We start from the raw sequence: 20,527 nt of genomic DNA, 5'->3' as shown, positions 1-20,527 counted from the left end.
CAGAACTAATTTAAATAGATGAAGTGGTTATGATGGTCTTCCTTAAGTGATTTTTGATATAAATGACAAGAAGACAGTTTTGTGGTATGATTGCCAATGAGAAAAAAAAGACCGAAATGCAACAACTATATGATTAATAGGCCTTCAAGAATGAGCAAAGCCTATACCGCATAGTAAGCTGTAAAAGAACACGAAGGGGCCAATGTAAAACAATACAAACGAGAAACCTTACAGCCTGATGTATGTACAAAATAAAGTAATATAAAAAGATGTTTTTTATGATTTTTTAGAAAAAAATATTTTACTTTTATTCATTGTCTCTTCATTTCCGATACAAAACGTATTATGTATAATCCCTAACATTTTTTCTAGTGATAGTGCATAATTCCTGAAAGTTTTAGTTGAATGAAGTTTAAATTAGTTCACAGTACCATATGCATATCGATTTTTATGAACTGATAATTCTGCGTTCTTTGATCTTTAACAATAATGGTTCAAGGAAATTTTCTGTTAGTGAATATTTCTTTTGACAAATGCCTATATTTTCAGGCCTATTAATATTATCGGAAACATAAGGTACAGTAACAAGTGCAGATTATAGCGTTCCCTAAACTCTTAGTGTTGTTTTCGTGACGTTGTTAATCATAACATTTGTGGAAGATCCAATGACGTCATAATACGAATGCACGAAATTTTTTTACGCTGACTATGCGGTGTGGTATTTTATGTGTTTAGAAGGCTGTACGCGGTGACCTTTCAAATAATGTGCATTTATCTTCGACATTTGAAACATGACAATGGCAGGATTTAAATCTTGTATAAACGCCTAAGGGTGATTTCAACCCTACTTTCATATTGCCCAAATCACTACTTTCACTTTAAACAATACATTTTTCCACATGATTTTTTTTCAATGTGTATGCAACTGATATGACCCCTTAAATAGTAAACATTTTGAAGAAAACAGTAGACAGAATACAAAGGAAGCATGACTCCATATAATGATTTGGAACTATATTCTGAGACTACGAACAAAGGGAAGTAATATAATGGTGTGAAGCCTTCTGTATACTATAAACAAACTATATTATAAACAACGTATAATTGCTTTTATCTATCAATTCCAAGTTTCTTCTCCACGGCGATCACTGCTAAAATTATAAACAGAGTCTATATATATTTTATTAGTGTAAATAAATCAAAGTATACATATAGATAAACGCGAAAATAAATGTCTTTATAAAAATCATATGCAAATTTAAACCGGAAGTCTTATCTATGACTAAAAATCGGTCTGATGACGGAAACCATATCCGGACGCTTTTTTCTCGTTTTTCTCCCAAAATAACTCAATCTGAAGGATCATAAGAATGAATGACTATTCAACTAAGCATTGCACCAATAGGACACAGATGCATGATGATTTAATTTGTTGTGGAAGGAAAAGAAGCGACACACAAAATGAGGTCTTCTCGTTTGATAGTATATATTTCATGCTCAATACTTTTCGTGTGCAGTCGTAATTGTGTATTCACATACATTTTTTTTGTACTTCGTCTTATGTTATACATTTATCAACAGAAAAATGTAACCACGCACTCTCTTATATTATTTAATAATTTATTATTGCAGGACATGGCACTATTCAGAAAACCAAGTTTGAAAATAACCATTCTTTTTGTGACTGTCATAATGCTAACAGTAGTTCTTCAAAAAATGTACACACGTTATTATGACGCTGTAATCACTTACAAAATGGAACAACTTTTACAGGTACTTAAAATTGATAGTAACCGTAACTGTTTAAAGATGTTCTCTCCTCTGTTGCAAAATACAAGCTTTTTATTAAAAAAATGAATAATAGCAAATAAAGAATAGAATTACAAAAAGTCAGAAAAAAAATGAATTATTTGTTCAAGTCGTTATTTAATTTTTATCGGTATTTTATACAATTAAAATTGTAACTTTTTTTCTTTTCAGACATGAATGAATATCAAGGATTTTATAAGATATAAAAAAAATGGACTTTTAACCTATATTTAATAACATTATGAAAAGGAAAGTGGGGTTTGCCGAGTTAACTTTTCTTTTTTAGATAAAATAAGAGGATTCCGAATATCTATACAAAAAAGGCAAGAACAAGTGTAGCAATCATTTTAACATATAGTTAGGAAATAATACAGCATCAAATGACAGTTACGTTCGAGTTAGTCTTTCCACGTAACATTCTCAAAATTGATTTTCTAACAATTTATGGTACACATGGTTCTATGTTTACTGCGTCATATATTTTAACATTTTATTGTTTCAAAAATCATAAAAAAAGTATAACAAATAAATCAGGGAATTTCAGTGAGAAAATTGAAATGTTTACTAAATGTTTATGAGTGTTATGTATAGTAAAAACGTTGGAACCTCAAAGATTTATAATTATATCTATGGATATATATAACTATTATTACTTGTACTACTACCACTACTACTACTAATAATGATAATAATATTTCTATTACTGCTTATAATAGTTATAATAAATAAGATTTGTCATGATTTCACAGTTGAAAAATACGTATTCAAATTTGGTCACATTTAATTTGGCTACCGTCTTGGTATTTCTATTGATTTTGATATTTTTATAGAATCAATAGGTATAGTTACATTAGCAAAACGTAAATCTAAATTGTACAAAAGAAGTTAATGATTGAAAAAACCTACTATGCCTTCCATAATTTATCTTAAAAAACTAATTTTTGCAGAGAGAAAAACTACATCCAGATAACGTTACAAGAGGATTTAAACCAAGGAACGATACAAACTGCATAAGAACCGTAAGTTGTTAGCAAACAAATGAGGCACTAGCTGTCAAAATCATGTTCACTGATTTGACTCAAATTCTCATATTTAATTTATAACATACTAAAACACATATCCAAATTACCAGAAGTAAAAAAATGACAGTTAACAATGCATAAACTTGATAATATATATCAGAATTTCGTGTGTATTTTAGTGTAGACGCCATCTATAATAAACTATCGAGATGACGTAGCTAGTGCCCATTTAAACAATCGATAATTGCATAGTATACATTCTTATGTAGCTGAACAATTAGACATTGGCATAAGCTGATCCAACTAAATTTTGTTAATTATATAGAAAATAACTGAAGCATGACTCGAGCGCCCCTCGTAGGGCAGTCAATGCCTTCCTTATGGAAATTTCTGGATCCGCCACTGATTCGTTAACGTTTTCAAGGGTGTCATTCTGTATATTGAGAAAAAAAATATCGTGAAAGAAAAAATATGCACTTGAAAGTCTTTTTATCCTAGAAATTTATTTATTTAGACACATTTTAGTTATAGTAATAACTTTTTTATTCGAGCGTCAATGAGTAGTCTTTTGTTGACGAAACGTGCGTCTGGCATTAATACAAAATGTCGATCCTTGCACATATGGTGAGTTTACTTGAATGAAACGTGTTGCATCAAAAAAGATGTAAGAAAACAAAAGCATTTAATAAATGTCCATTTACACACTAGCTGCAATTATATCACTTTGTTAAAGATAAAACATTTGCACTCTTTTCATGGACATCTGCGTTTAATGTTTTTAGGACATTAACGGTATCAAAAGGAAGATACTTGCGCTTTACGAATATAGCATGAAAAATATTAAAACCCATAAAACATTCAAACATTTAAACACAGCTAAAATCATCAACTTTCCCCCATCATGATTGTGCCAAATGATAACGACCTGAAAAGGGGGGAAAGGAATATATTCTTTATAACATTCTTTATAACAACCATGAATCTCTAAACGTCCGCAGGTACAGCAGTCTCCTCAAATTGAAACAATCTTAGATAAACTATGGTATTTGCAGTTTCTTAGTCTATTCATGCAAACAAATGACCCCTTCTGGTTAAAGATTTTGGTCAAGGTAGTTTTTGATGAAATTGAAGTCCAATCAACTTGAATCTTAGTACACATGTTCCCTATGATATGATCTTTCTAATGTTAAAATTAAAGTTTTGATGCAAATTCTACGGTCCACTGATTGCGTCGGTCAATCACACATTGTCTTTTATGATCAAGAAATGGCCCAATCTTTCACAATCAACAAAATTCGATGTTTTCAAAAACAAAATGTACGGTTTCAAGAAAAAATATGTTCCTGTCCTATCTAATACACCAAAGATTCAGTTTCAAATATATCATTATACATTGAAATGTGACAAAATTTAACAGTTCTTTTATGAATCTCTTAGACTTGTCTTGCGCCTTTGCTGTTTTCTCGTTAAGTTGCATGTTTTCTTTATCTTATTGCACAGTGTTATATACGAAGATGTATCATTTAAACAGCATATTTTTTTTTAAAAGTTTTAAAAATTAGCATTTTTCCCCACAGATTTTGATGTAGAATTAAAACAAATTACCTTCACGATCCGATACAAGATTTTTCATGAACTGATCACAATGCTTGACCACCGTTGAGTAATCTTTCACGATCATTTTTCTCGATATACCGAATGACAGCTGTTGTTTGGCAATACAACTTGATTGTGTTGTAGGTATTCTAATGGGAACCAATTGTGCACTTTTGATCATTGTGGACTAAAAACCTACTGTCACAACTAATTTTACCATTGAATAAGTTCATATTATTCTCACAGAGCTTATGACGTCATTGCATTTTAAAGGTCAGGTGACAGTAAATATTCTATATCAAATCTTGTTTTTTATATGTCACAGATTTTTGAAAAATGTTGCTTACAAGTCCTGATCGGTGAACTATTATATATTTGAAAATCGAAAAAAATAATGCATTTACTGCTTTTATTATCTAGAATGTCTGATTTTAATACATTGTATATAGATTTTTCTTGAAAAACTTTTTTTTACGGTATCATGCATGCATCAGTCAAAGTGGTGTTCTATGACTGAAATAATTTCCACAGAACGCTGATTCGGAAATAATACGTGATTTATTTTTGACAAATAATAATAAATAATGAGTACAGTAAAGAAGTATGACATATACTGTCTATGTATTAATAAAAATAAGACATACTCAAATATTGTACATTAATTTTGTTTAGTTACTAATATTTGAGGATCGATCTCCCTTTATAATACTCTTTGGATGAATAATAATAGTATATCAAGAAATGCCAATTTCCGTAATTTAATTTATCTAATTAGATGCACAGCTGTAATATATAGACATAAGAAGATGTGGTATGAGTGCCATTGAGAAAACTACATGGTTATATGTATATTGAAGGTTTGCAGATTAAGCATTGATGTGCTGATATTACGAGTAGTTATATGTATAATTACTATAGATATCACCACAACCATGTTAATCTGCAAATTTCAAGAAGCTTTTTTTGTTGTTCCCTCGTCGAGATTCGAACTCATGCTATTTAAATATCGACAAAACACCGTCGGCACTGTGTACAGCGCTTTTGACCAATCGGCCACATTGACTGAACAACATCAAGCTTTTTGGTGGCCTATTGAGATCTGTCCTAGTCAGTAGAATCGAGAGTTGTAACACAGTAGAAGATATGTTATGCATGAAGACAGAATTGCGTCAGTACACGCTGAATTAATTATCGTAAGGGATCATAAGATTCGGTCACAGACACAATTATTTTGATAAGACCGTCAACTCCAGTATACATTATACTACATGTTGTATAAATATATCTTGCTCTGCTTTTCTGGATTTCAGATTGAGCAATTCAAAAATAGTGAAGGACATTTTATTATTCCACCAGACAATATTTTGGAAGCCTTGCCAATTAATGTTGTGGACTGTTTATACCACAGGTATTATTAAATCAGTGTTTTATTTAGTCACATCTAAATCCACTCCTGCACACATACAAAACATACGGAATAATTTACTATAGATGAAACGTATTTGAAACAATCAAAACGTTTCTTTATAAAACTATTTGCAAAATAGAGCATCCATCTTTTGAAAATGGTATCTGGAATTCTTGAAGGTAAACTGAACTTCCATTTAAAAGCTTTGAACTTCGAACTTTATTTGGCCTTTTTAACTCATTCGTCACTTGTGAGTCTTTTGTTGACGAAACGTGTGTCTAGAGTACAAATTTGGAAACCTGATATCTATGATGAGTTTATTTACAACCCCTGAAGTTTATTAACCGATGTTATCACCAGCTGAAATATTCAACAGTTTATGCAGCTACCTTATGATATGAAAAAGCGTTTTCATGTTTGTTTTGCTATTCATATATCGACTAAATTTTTAAAATCATCAGTAAGATCTTTCTTTGGTTCAATAACTTTTATAGAATAACTTCGACGATTCAAGCATTTTGTGCAAAACGAAGACGACATGGCACTATGAATGATGGCTGGAATATTTGTGAAGATGGATGTTACAAACCAAATAAAAATACAAGTACTTGGGTTATCAGGTATGATTAAACATTGTTAAAAAACTGATGGTTATTTTCTGAATTTATGTCTTATACCTTTTGTAAGCTGACAGATTTTTTTTATTTGTAGCTTAACAAACAATTTATCACAATATTCAGCTTACACAACTCTTTTCGCCCCCTGAACCGGGGCACATCAGTTGTTATGGAAGGGTCAGTCAATCATTAGTTCTCAAAGCCAATTCGGTCAAAATAACGTTCCCCAGACTTAAGTTTTATTTTTGAAAATTCTTTTAGTAAAATGAAACTTAACTGTATGGCCTACCTGGTTTTGAGTTTTTTGTGTGATGCATTATAGTGTATTAGTCTCAACGGAAGCGGGTTTAATTTTACTTTAGATTTACATGTTATAAACCAACATGATATATTTATGAGAAAATGCATAAAGACATGTTACGTGGCCACGAGTCACTAGGTTGTGGTCACGATTTACTCAGTCGTATCAACGATTTACTAGGTCGTGGCAACGAAACATTATAGGGCTTTACTTGTGGTCACACTTCAAGTTACTGTTACTACTTTGTGGCCACGAGTTACTTATCAGTGGCCACGACTTACTAAATTGTCGCCTCCAATTACTTATTTGTGACCAGGAATTAATGAGTGATGGCCACGACAAAAAAAACGCGGCAATGACTGAGTGATTCATCTCGTTGCTACAAATAATTAATTTGCATCACCGGTAAAGTAAGTCGTGGTCACAGATAAGTGATCGATGTCCACGAATAAGTAACTGGTGGTCACGAACTAGTATATCGTGACCACGAATTAGGAACTCATGACCACGGATAAGTAATTCGTGGCCTCGAATAAGTAACTCGCAGGCACGACTTTCTACAGCATAGAAAGACCAAAAAAAATAATCATAGTATACACTTTACACATCTATTCAATATATGTTTGGTTAGGCATGCGAGGAATTGATTGTGTTCTTTATTTTCAGCCATCAAATTGATGATGCTTATAGAATCCAAAGAACACTTATTAAAATTGTTATACGTCACATGTATATAAATTCATATAATTTTTTATAGTACAGTCAATGATAAGATGAATGCCCAGAGTATGGATTTGCATTATAATATTAAAGTTTATAGACACAAACCAAGGTAATTATTCATGACACAATTGCTTTATACATATCATAAAAATAATTAGTTAAGTGCATTCAAATATAGATTTACACAAGAATGTGTCAATAGTACACGTATGCCCCACTCAACCTATCAATTTCTATGTTCAGTGGACCGTAAAATTGGGGTAAAAACTTTAATTTGGCATTACAATTAGAAAGATCATATTATGAGTAACATGTGTACTAAGTTTAAAGTTGATTGGACTTCGACTTCATCAAAAACTACCTTGACCAAACACTTTAACCTGAAGAGGGACGAACGGACGAACGGACGAACGGACGAACGATCGAACGAACGAACAGACGGACGGACGAACGGACACACAGACCAGAACACATAATCCCCCTCTACTATCGCAGGTGGGGCATACAAATTTCCATCATCGAAAGCCAGGCATACAAAATAATTGGAAAACAAAACTGTTACAACTAGGTGGTACATATGTAAACAAGAAGAAGAACGTGATTAAACTAAATCACTTTCAGAAAATATAACGCACAGTAGCTTTAGTACCTTCAAACTTTGGAACTATAACCACTAGTAAGCAATGAGGGTACTATGCATATCATTACTCTTATTATAAAACAAATTGAAGCATTGTGGTATTCGAATAGCATGAATAGTAAAACTGTTTATTATCTTGTTCAATTGTCAGTCCAACACGTCACTTTTTGTTTTAGAACAAAATATTTTGTATAAGACTTGCATGACGATTAACTTTAAATTTGTTGTCATATCTCGTACATACATGTAAATGGAATAATAATAATAAAAAAATTAGTATTCACGTAATGACCTTTTATTAATTTTAAGTCTAAAGTCTGGAGAAACTGAAACAGATGTAATACCAAAGGACGAAAATGGGCTATTTAAACATTCAACGAAATTTGGAGTGTGGAGCGATGAAGTTAAAAGAAGATCGGTAGGTTTATTTTTTGTTGGTTCTACATTTTATATAACCTGAATAATTCAGTCCCTTCCGTAATCCATCTCTCCTCATGAAGCAATCGAAGATCAGCAGAAATAATAACGAATGAAAATAAGGGGTTATATTTTATACGCGTACGTTATAAGGCATTTTGTACCATTACTCATTCGGTGGTTCAACAAAACTGTCATTCTATCTCTCTAAAATTATTTGAACAATATTTACCGTGGCGACAAAAAATAGAAGAATATAACCTTTAATTCACACGCATGCTATTATAATTGTGTTTTCAAAGATTTTGAGAGCATACCATGCATGGTGATGAACATAATAAAAGATAATAATTATGGGTGGAGGAAATCACTGTAATTGTTATTACACCAATCGATATTTACCAATCTGTATTTACGGCATTTTTAAAAGATTTCATTAAGGATTATATGTAAAGGATTTTGATATTTGATAGGGTCATTTTGTTGAAAGAAAACAACCTGATATTTTGAACCACTCATATAAAAGTTTGGTCTCATCAATATTAGAAAATGGACTTTAAAAAACATGCAGCAACTGTCAGTCCGGATAAACTACAGTGATAGTCAAACTGGTATCAAGTACTTGTCGGTGCTCAGACATCTTAGAAAACTGTTTCAAATAGGATTTAGAATATATTGGTCGATGCCACAATGGCCGTGCATTCTTGAAAAAAACAAATACAGAACAAGCAGTGTTTATTTAGAAATGGTATGGTAATAGTTTAATGGTTACATGATAGTTTGTGGGAGCAAGATACAAAACGTAATTAAAAAATTATCATTTATAGTTCATTAAAATAAATGTCTAATTTTGAAAGTGTCTGGTGTAAATCACTTACTTTATAAGCAAATCAAAACACACAATACTTTTGGAACACCATATACACAATGCAATCTTAAGAATGTTATACACCAAATACAATGACACATTTAGCTCATCGCTGGTGCAATAGTTTAGTCTCACTTTTTACCATGTCCAAAAGGATTTTTTAGGTATTTAGAAAAGGTCTCGATAAAATTGAAAAGTTGTCTTTCATAGATTGTGATGTGGTTTTTGAGAACAAAACTTTTACATATTTTCTTTTTATGTTTTGATACTAGATTGTTTGTCAATTTTTCATGTGGTGACGAAAAATACCACTAAATATAAGTTTATTAATAAATTATGATGAAATAGGGGTTATCTATTACAATGATAACACTCTTGTTGATGTATTTTCGTTCTAGATTTACCATGCATGCAAAGAGGACCCAGTAGGAGGATTACAGTACATACACCACAATAAGGCTATGGTAGGTATATGTCAGACATATCAATGGACATAATAGGTCTAGGCTGGTTGTCACCTTTGCAACATACGGGTATCTGAACATATCTGTTAAGCAAAACGGACCAGTTATTAACAGAAAACCAGTCTACAAAAAGTTCGAATGTAATTATGTTAAATCATATACGGATATTAAAGGGACTCTAGCTACGACATATATAAAAAATCTAAAATTTACGAATGATTTATTTTTTTCAAGCATTAATGAAAGTGAAATAGAGAAATAGTAATTCGCTTTTGGCAGTCAGTTTGTTCAATTTTGTCAAATTAAGCTAAGAAACATTGATCATGAATGATTTACTTACATGTAAATAATATGACCTCATTGAATCTGTATTCATGTATACTTCAATTTAATCCCTAAACTTAATAGGATCATCATTTTTAAAAGCATGAAGTGTACATGTTCGGTTATTTTAAGGAAAGGACTGTCAATATTGAAAGTGAAACAAAGTTCGTTTGAATGAATGATTCGATCGGTATACAGGTAAAAAACGATGAATGACATAATTTATCAATCTTTAATATGAAATTAAACAGACCTATAATATTCCAACTGCACGTGTTCTCTTTCTATTTATATCTGCATATTAATGTTTATATCGCTAATATGACAATTGGAGGACTTCGGATGTCATCTCGATAGTTATTAAGATGGCGTCAAGACTACAATACACACGAAACGAGCTCATTATCGAGCCTATGCCCGGTAAATTTTGTCTTTTATACTTGGTTATAAATCAAGTATGAGAATTTGAGTTAAATCGATGAACATGAATTTGACAGCTAAAGCCCCCTTAAAGATGTTTGTATGATTTTAGTGCTGTTTTTTGTTGCATCTTTTGTTTCAGTGTGTGTGTGTGTGTGTGTGTGTGTTTTCTTTATATTATGGGTGTCATGCAGTCTGTCGAAAATTACTTTTACTTGAAATTGAAATCTTACAGGTACATTTGTAAGGGTATCAAATATCCATAACTTGCGCTGTTTCCGGCGTTCCAGGTTTACAGTTCTTTTCTCTATTGAGCTGTAATAGCTACAATTTAGCTCAAGAAATGATGCATCTCTTTTTTGTTTGTTAATGTGTTAACAAAACATTTCAGATTTTGCCACATCAGAACCTAAATTAATGTTAATTTATGGGATGGACATTTAGTTAAGAATTGAATGTTTCCTTTTTGTATATTTATTGGGATGTAAAAGGCTAGCGTTGGCCGAAGTTCAGGTTGTATAAAGCGCAGTAGAGTTCATTCTACAAATATACGCACGATGAACGCTTTCGTTTACAATCCTCTAAAATTACTGACTTAAAAAAGAAATATTCAATCCTTAAAAATTATTACTTTTTTTTAAAAGGATCGTGAAAATACGATTTCTTCCAAGTTTTTAAATTATTTACCTATGAACTAAAGATTTAGATCTCAGCGAACAACACAAACAACAATTAATTATCTGAGGGAGATCTCAGGAAGCAACACAAACAACCACCAATAATCTGATGGAGATTACAGGGAGCAACACAATCCCCCACCAATAATATTAGAACGATCTCAGGGAACATCACAAACAACTACTAATTATCTGAGGGAGATCTCAGGGCGCAACACAAACAACTACTAATTATCTGAGGGAGATCTAAGAGGAACAATACAAACCCTAATAAAATTCTGAGAAAGATATCAGGTAACAACACAAACAACTATTAATAATCTGAGTGAGATCTCAGGGAACAACACAAACAACCATCAATTACCTGATGGTGATCTTAGGGAGCAACACAAACCCCAACCATTAATCTGAGGACGATCTCAAGGAACAACACAAACCCCCACCAATAATCTGAGGGATATATCAGGGAACAACACAAACAACCATCAATTATCTGGGGGAGATCTCAGTGAGCAACACAAACAACCACAAATAATCTGAGGGATGTTTCAGGGAGCAACACTAACAACCACCAATAATCTGAGGAAGATCTCAGGGAGCAACACTATCAACGACCAACAATCTGAGGGAGATTTCAGGGAGCAACACAAACCACCACCAATAATCTGAGGAATCTCTCAGGTAACGACACAAACCTTAAAAGATTTAAGAAAGCAACACAAACCTACAAAGATTTAAGAAAGCAACACAAACTACCACCAATAATCTGAGGAAGATCTCAGGAAGCAACACAAACAACCACCAATAATTTGAGGGAGATTTAAGAAAGCAACACTAACAACCACCAATAATCTGAGGGAGATTTAAGAAAGCAACACTAACAACCACCAATAATCTGAGGGAGATTTAAGAAAGCAACACAAACTACCACCAATAATCTGAGGGAGATTTAAGAAAGCAACACTAACAACCACCAATAATCTGAGGGATATTTAAGAAAGCAACACTAACAACCACCAATAATCTGAGGGAGATTTAAGAAAGCAACACTAACAACCACCAATAATCTGAGGGAGATTTAAGAAAGCAACACTAACAACCACCAATAATCTGAGGGAGATTTAAGAAAGAAACACAAACTACCACCAATAATCTGATGGAGATTTAAGAAAGCAACACTAACAACCACCAATAATCTGAGGGAGATTTCAGGGAACAACACAAACTACCACCAATAATCTGAGAATGATTTTTTTAGCAGTCGGTAACTCGCTTAGATGGTCGGTGACCCCCTATTTTTTTTGCATTTTTTTCATCCATATGTTAAGAGGTTTCAATCAACAAATTATAAGGAAAAACTGTAATTTAAATTTTATACCCTCGAGCCTCCTTAAGAACAATCTCCGGCGCAGAGATCACATATCCGTTCCGTTCAATACTTTGTAACACTTAGCCTGGGGTCCTGGCTAATCTTGTCAGTATAGCCAGGCGTGTATCAATGTACTGCCTGTCAATGATTGGTTAATACCAATTTTGTCCTCAATGTTTGTTTTACATCTGTATCCAATGATGAATCAATTCTTGTTTAACATCAATTAGTAAAAATTAGACTGTAATTATTTTTCTTTATGAATTGATGTATAGTGTTATCATATCTAATTAGTAGTATGATGATAATTAGTAAGCAGAAAAGGGTTAATTCTTATCAGCAATCGCCTGGTGAGAAAGTTAAAAGTTTAAGATTTCACATGTCCAAGGTGTCAATTGGATTTCAATTGTGCTGATTTACATCAAACATCAAAATTTATGCAAATATTTATTCAGCCTCACTTTAGATTCAGAGTCAACTGGCACTGAATCGATCACATGGTATTTGTTCCCCACCTGGCCCTTACGACGCGCAGCTAGATTGGGCCGGATCCCAGGCTATGTAACACTACACTCAATATGACCTCTGCCATACATTTTTTTGCGTACTTTTTTGTTCCCAATCTCTAATCAAAATCTACATTACTGTTTATTTAATTAAGATACTTTTTATGGGAAAAAACATAGAAATTCTCATGTTTACGAAGATAAGTTATCAAACGGAAAATTTTGCTATGTTTAATAACTTATACTTAAAGTTGCATTTCCGTTAGAGATTAAATGTCTTTCGTAAACACAGCCGGTTGTGAAGGGACTATTTTGTTACCGTTATTACCATCTTTTACTATTTCACATTAATTTTATATTAATTTCTACCTATAATTGCAATTACTATATGTTCTGTAATGCTTGTAATTGTACAGATTCCCGAAGACATCATTTTAAATTTTGACCCTGCCACGTTGTTTTTTTTTTTTTGTCGCCGTAAAAACAATATGGTGCTTGTCATGGTGAAGTTTGATGTAACCCCATGTTTTCTGACATGAGCCCAACCTGAAGAAGATGGAACAAAGACAACATGTATTATACAGAAAATGTAAATCAATATAAGCCATTTGATAAGCAGAATAATTATTGGCAGGGCTTATTTTTACCAACGGAGCATCAGTTATCAAATAATTGGGGGGAACTGTATACAGACAACACAGTATTTATAACAACAGTATTGTTCACCTGTATAAATACCACCCTGCTAGCCACTAACAGGTCTTAAAAAAAATACCCCACATCCATAAGTGCATGACTTCAGCTGACCTCTACATGTACATGTATGTAAATAATATCTGTATTCTAATATTCTAATTTCTGTTGATACATTTGTAAATCAAGATATATGTAGGTTGTCACTTACTTTAAAAGTTAACAATTTTTATTCTTTGATATAACTTTAATATCCACATTCATACCTACACAATTTAGTCCTTATAACTACGATGTCTTGCAAGTATATTTTTATTTTTTTTCTGCCAGGATGAAGATGTTTTTTAATAATTAATTTGACTACATTCAATACCCATAGATTTATTTTAACATCAGCTAGTGGGCCCACACTTATAAAAATTTCTGGATCTGTAAACATTTAATTTTCACCCCTTTTCTCTATTCTTCAAAAAATTAACACCTTTTTTCTCTAATCTTCATTTTTTTTGCCCGTTATTCTCTAATCTTCATTTTTTAAGGGCATTATTCTTTAATCATTTAACCCTATCCAAACCCTCAAGTACAACCGACAAAACAAAGTAAGTAAAGTAAAAGTACTCGCATATCATTCTGTTTTCTAGCAAGGACTAGAGAGTGAAGTGTTTAGAAAGCGACAAATTAAATATGATAGTAATACATTGTTAAATGATAGTAGATGCATAACTAAATCAACACTTATATCTTTCTTAGATTCACCATAGTTTGTTTTAAAGTAAATCTTTTTCTGGTACAAATGTGGTAGTTTAAATACTTTGTGCACTAATATGTGTTAGTTTTGCAAACAAATGCACACAAAGAAAGAATAGATAGGGACATAGGCTCATACAAACAGCTGGTGAAAGTTTTGCCAATTTATTTGAATCTGTTTTTTTTATTATTCATTTATAAAGGTAGAAATCATAGTTATGTAGTTTATGTCCATGTGACATTATCAGACACTAAAGAATTATTCCCTGAATTTTTACAAAGGCCAAATGATACCATGATGGATTGCTTGACTGTAAGCTGTCAAAATTATCTCCCTTTGACCAAAACTTGAAATTAAATTTTTTTCATTATAGTAAACTTTTGAAATAAGCATATAAATTTAAAAGAAAGCAGTATAAACAAAACATATTAAATAAACTTAAAAATCTGTCTCCTACAGAGAGTAAGGAATTTTGGAATATCTTAAAAGGAATTAATAAAAGAGAAACAAACTCAAATGATTCACCACTTTTTGATCTTAATCTGCTAGCTAAACACTTTAAAACACAAGGAGAACCAGATAAAATAGATGAACATTTCAAAAATTTAATATCTAAAGAGGTAGAAAACAGGGAACAAAAATTAAATGAAAAACAAACAGATAACCCTATTAAAATATCTGAAATAAAAAATGTTATAAAATCACTAAAGCATGGTAAAAGTACTGGCCCAGACTTAATTTGTTATGAAATAATAAAACTCAGTAGTCAAGTAATGATAACTTCATTATCAAAATGCTTTAATCTAATATTAGATAGTTCAATTTATCCAGATCAGTGGAATAAATCATATATAATACCTATTTTTAAACACGGAGACTTACTTGATCCAGCTAATTATAGGGGTATTTCCCTGATGAATTGTTTAAGTAAGATATTTAATTCTGTTATAAATAACAGGTCGATAATAATTTTTGAAGATAACATGAATCCAGCACAGTTTGGATTCCGAAAGAATAATAGAACTTCAGATAGTTTGTTTATTTTAAAAACAGTTATTAATAAATATATAAATAATAAAAACCAAAACTTATTTGGATGTTTTGTAGATTTGAAGAAGGCATTTGACTCAGTTTGGAGACTAGGCCTTCTATATAAATTGATCAAGACTGATAATATGAGACCTAAATTATATAAAGTGTTAAAAAATATGTATGAATGCACTGAAGCTTCAGTAAAATATAAAGAAAACATATCTGATTCAGTATTTATAGATAGAGGCTTGAAACAGGGTGACAGCCTCAGCCCAAATCTTTTTAATATTTATATAAATGACCTACCTGAAATTTTTGATAGTGACTGTAAACCAGTAAATCTCAATAATATGTCATTAAGTTGTCTTATGTTTGCCGATGATTTACTTTTATTGTCTGAAAGTGCAGAGGGTTTACAGAAGTCATTAGAGAAATTAAATTTACTATTGTAAAAAATGGCAGTTGTCAATCAACATAAATAAAACTAAAGTGATAGTATTTCAACAAAAAAAAACATACCATACACTAAAGCAGAGTTTACTTTGGATGGTTATAAATTAGAAAAAGTATTAAAATATAAATATTTAGGTAATATTATAGAGACTTCTGGTAAATTCCATACATCACATATGGAACTATCAAAAAAGGCACAAAAGTTCTATTCAGTTTGTTTAAATATTTGAATAATATAGAAAATATACCAATAAATATACATAAAACCTATTTTAATGTATAACTCAGAAATTTGGTATATGGACTACTATGAAAAAATATTAAGATCTCAGAGTAGAGCAATAAATAATCATAAAGATTTTGATTTACTAACATCAATTGATAATAGCTTTATTGAAAAGGTGAATTAAAAATTTTGCAAATTAATTCTAGGTTTAAGTAAAAAAGCAGTAAACATTGCATCAAGGGCAGAGTTAGGACAATATCCAATAGATGTATATGTAAAGGTTCAAGCACTAAAATATATGGCAAGAGTATCTAACACAGAAATTAATCCGTTGTTATATGATGCATATTGCACAGCTAAACTGTTGGATGAAACAGGAACCTATTCTTGGTATACCTTTGTAAAAAATATAACTCGTGAAAATAATTTAAATATATCTGATATAGAAAATATTGACTTTATAAAAGAAAAATATAAAATGAATAAACATATGAAAGAGATTGTGCAAGAAAACTATAAAAAGCTGTTCTTTAAAAAATTAAATTCTTTAACAGAAAATAATAAATTATTTATCTATAGTAAATTCAAAAAGAAATATGAAACTGAGCCTTAATTACTTAAAGAGAATAACTTTGAAATAAGGAAAAAATTCCCTAAATTAAGGGTGAGTAACCATATTTTGGAAATTGAAAGGGGTAGATACAAAAATATAAAAAGAGAAGAACGTTTATGTCAACATTGTTGTGTAAATAAAATAGATGATGAAGAGCATTTTTTATTTACATGTACAAAAAATAAAGATTTTTGCAAAAAGTTAAAAATATCTATTCCGATATCGATAATATGGATAATTTGGATAAATTGGTTTTATGTCTTTCTTGTCCGTCAATTATGCAGTATGCTGCTTCATTTGTTAAAAAGTCATGGTCACTGAGGAGGGTGGACTCAACAACTGCATGATAGATACATATATGTATATAATGTTTGGTTCTTTTGTTGGTTTTTTCTGTATGATGTATTGTAAAATTACTATGTTGATTTATGTATGCCTTCAACCCATATGGGTACAAATGTGCATTATATTCAATAAATATAATGAATACACTGAAATTAAGAACACTTTAAGTTCTAGACAATCAAACAAATTAATATTTGAATAAGTACAAATGTATACTTTATACTGAACATGAAAAATGATATATATTATATAAACTCTTATTAAATGTTTATGACTTAACAGAAATGTGGTTATAATTCTCATTAGAGCTATTTTCCTACTGCTTGTAAAATGAGACTTTGGTTGGCTTGCCTGCAATGTTAGCTCAATCATTGTAATTAAGATTGACATCTGCAAACAATATAGATAGGCATAGTTATTTAAACTTGTATATTATATTTCAATTTAATAATAATTGTACAATATACAAACAAAACAAGCAAGCTAACCAAATTCTTACTCTACATACATTAGGAAATTATCTCTAACTACTGCTTCTATAATTTCCTTTCATTTTAGCAGTTATGACACCGTTATACAAAAAGATGATTTAAAGGGGCATCTGGAGTAAAAAGACAGACTACTGAGTATAACATGAAATTAAATATATCAATCAAATTATAAATTATTCGACAATTCTATTTTTTAACTAGAGTTTAACACAAATGTTTAAGACTGATTAACTTCTCTTAAGTAGTACATTACATACTGTCAAAGTTTTATTCACAAAATTCATAACGCTACATAGTACTGAAGTTTTATATAGTTTCTAAATGTTGTGCTATTCATATACATCTTCTGTGTCATTACTCTATTTACATGCAAACACAGGATCATACAAATCATACATAGTAAACATTGTAAAAAGATGTTAATACATGTACAGTGTATGTAGAAATTGAGTCAATATCTAGCTATAGGAGTAATTAAACACTTTTAAAAATACTGTCTTTATTTTTAAGTTACCATTAATCTAAATTGCAGTTCTTCAAATGACCATGACCATGAGTACAGTTGTAAATTGTTAATGGAAGAAGAGGAAGAAGTTGATGGACAGACAATTATGCATATGTTGAATACAACAAATGGATTTGTTTTTTAACCATGCCAGTTTATTAAGAATAGACCTGATTTGTATATACATGATGAAGATAAATACACCATAAAAATATTTAATTTTGCTTTATTCTTTTGCAGGAAACCAAGTATGAAATTGAGATGGTTCCGTATTTCTAGCATATTATAGTATTCATTTATACTTGGGATTACTATACAACTATACAAACAGCTGATCAAGCACAAGCCCCCATTTGTTACTTTGCAACTCACTAATTGCTTTATCTTTTGTTTTTGCTTCAATTTACTCATTTGGCCCTATGTTGCTTCTCGCTTTTTTTTTTTGCTTGAAGATAAAATTTATGCTCTATAATAACAAAGTTCATTATATATAAGTCTGTAAATAAGGGAAATACACTTGTTGTATGTTGGTTCGAATCCAACTGCAGACGAACAAATGTAAGCTAGTTAAGCTTATGAAAGCATTTTTTTTTTATCATTTTACAAAATAGCAATGATTTTTAGGATAATAGCTTCTTTAATAATAATTGGAAAATAACTTGTATATTTTCATACAGACTTTTGTTTTTTATTTCAAAAAAAAGAAAGAAGCACAATTCATTTAATTGGATGTATGCAAAAAAAAAAATAGAAAATAAAATATAATACCTGTAAAATTGATCAGATTGATATTAAAGAATGCTTTCACATTTTGCTATTCACCTCTTATAGTGTTGAATTCACTATTATTTTCTACATATTGGTGTTGGTGTTTAAACTAACAGAAAAATATACCAAACTGGACATATTTTTATCCTGTAAAAGTTACTCTCCATCTGAATGAGATAGTAGCACAGACTTATTTGTAGATTTTTAAACAAAATGCATATGATAGAAAAACAAAATCATGTACCATATGTGTAGCATAAATATAAATGCACAGACACTGCAAAGTCATATAAACTTACAGTTTGGTTAACAAATTTTCTAAAAAGGCTGTAACTTATTTGTTTTCAATAAACAATTACTGTAGTGGTAGCCATAATTTGCCACCTGATGAGTACCCTTGGCAGGGACGAAACAGTAAACCTACATCTTACATTAAAGAAAAGATATTACTTGTTTATATATTGATGCATTGATATTTTCAGTAGGTGTTGATTTTTTTTATATATCTTATTGTATTTTTGGCTAAAATGAATTATCTGATGCACTCTTACATAATGCATTTTAATCAAAATATCTAAAATCTGTCTTTTTTTTTTTCTTCAAATATTACAACTTTAACTTTTTGATTCGGATCCCAATTGTTGTTTCAACACATTTTTTTACAATTATGAGTTATATTGCCATCTTATAGTCAACAGGGAAGACTTTTAACTGCAGAAACTGAAATTGAAATACAATATGGTGCATATTTATTGGTTCTTAACCTGATTTTAAAGACTGTTCCTAATTTTCTAAAATTTAAGTTTTTGTTACTCCTCAGGTCCGTACATGTAGTTCATATGCATACTATGGACAGCAAGCTTGAGATTGATTTTGGTCCCAATGGTTTAGGAATTAGGGCCAAAAAGGGGCTTAAATAAGCATTTTCATTTGTTTTTGCACAATAACTTCAGTATAAGTGAATAGAAATTTATGAAATTTAAACATAAGTTTCTTGACCTCAAAAGGAAGGTTGAGATTGGTTTTTGGGGTTTTGGTCCCAAATGGTTTTGAAAAAAAAGGCCAAAAAGGGGCTCAACTACATTTTGTAAGTAGTTGATTTTGGTTTTCGCTCAATCACTTGAGTATAAGTAAATAGAAATCTATAAAATTTAAACACAAGGTTCATGACCACAAAAGGAAGGTTGGGATTGATTTTGGGGGTTTGGGTCTCAAAGATTAGGAATTAGGGGCCAAAAAGGGGCATAAATAAGCATTTTTCTTGGTTTTCACACAATTACCTTAGTATAAGTAAATAGAAATCTATGAAATTTAAACACAAGGTTCATGACCCCAAAAGGAAGGTTGGGATTGATTTTTGGGGGTTTTGGTCCCAACAGTTTAGGAATAAGGGACAAAAAGGGTCCAAAATTAAACTTTCATTAAAAATTGAAATATAGGGGTTATTTGATATGCTGAATCTAAACATGTACTTAGATTTTTGATTATTGGC

At 30.9% G+C, this 20,527-nt stretch overlaps 1 protein-coding gene across 1 annotated transcript in view; it reads left to right on the top strand.

Annotated features, from left to right (window-relative positions):
- Window positions 1–6,381: 6,381 nt before the first annotated feature.
- LOC143046533 (putative methyltransferase-like protein 24) overlaps window positions 6,382–20,527 on the top strand; it is a 41,890-nt gene continuing 27,744 nt past the window's right edge. The window contains exon 1 of the mRNA XM_076219688.1: window positions 6,382–6,455. Coding sequence (XP_076075803.1) covers window positions 6,382–6,455 — 74 coding nt within the window. The remainder of the gene's footprint in view (window positions 6,456–20,527) is intronic.

The sequence above is a fragment of the Mytilus galloprovincialis genome, chromosome 9, assembly GCF_965363235.1.
Source record: "Mytilus galloprovincialis chromosome 9, xbMytGall1.hap1.1, whole genome shotgun sequence".
Classification (NCBI taxonomy): domain Eukaryota; kingdom Metazoa; phylum Mollusca; class Bivalvia; order Mytilida; family Mytilidae; genus Mytilus; species Mytilus galloprovincialis.
The sequence above is the reverse complement of the archived record's forward strand: the minus strand, read 5'-3'. Positions and strand labels throughout refer to the sequence as shown.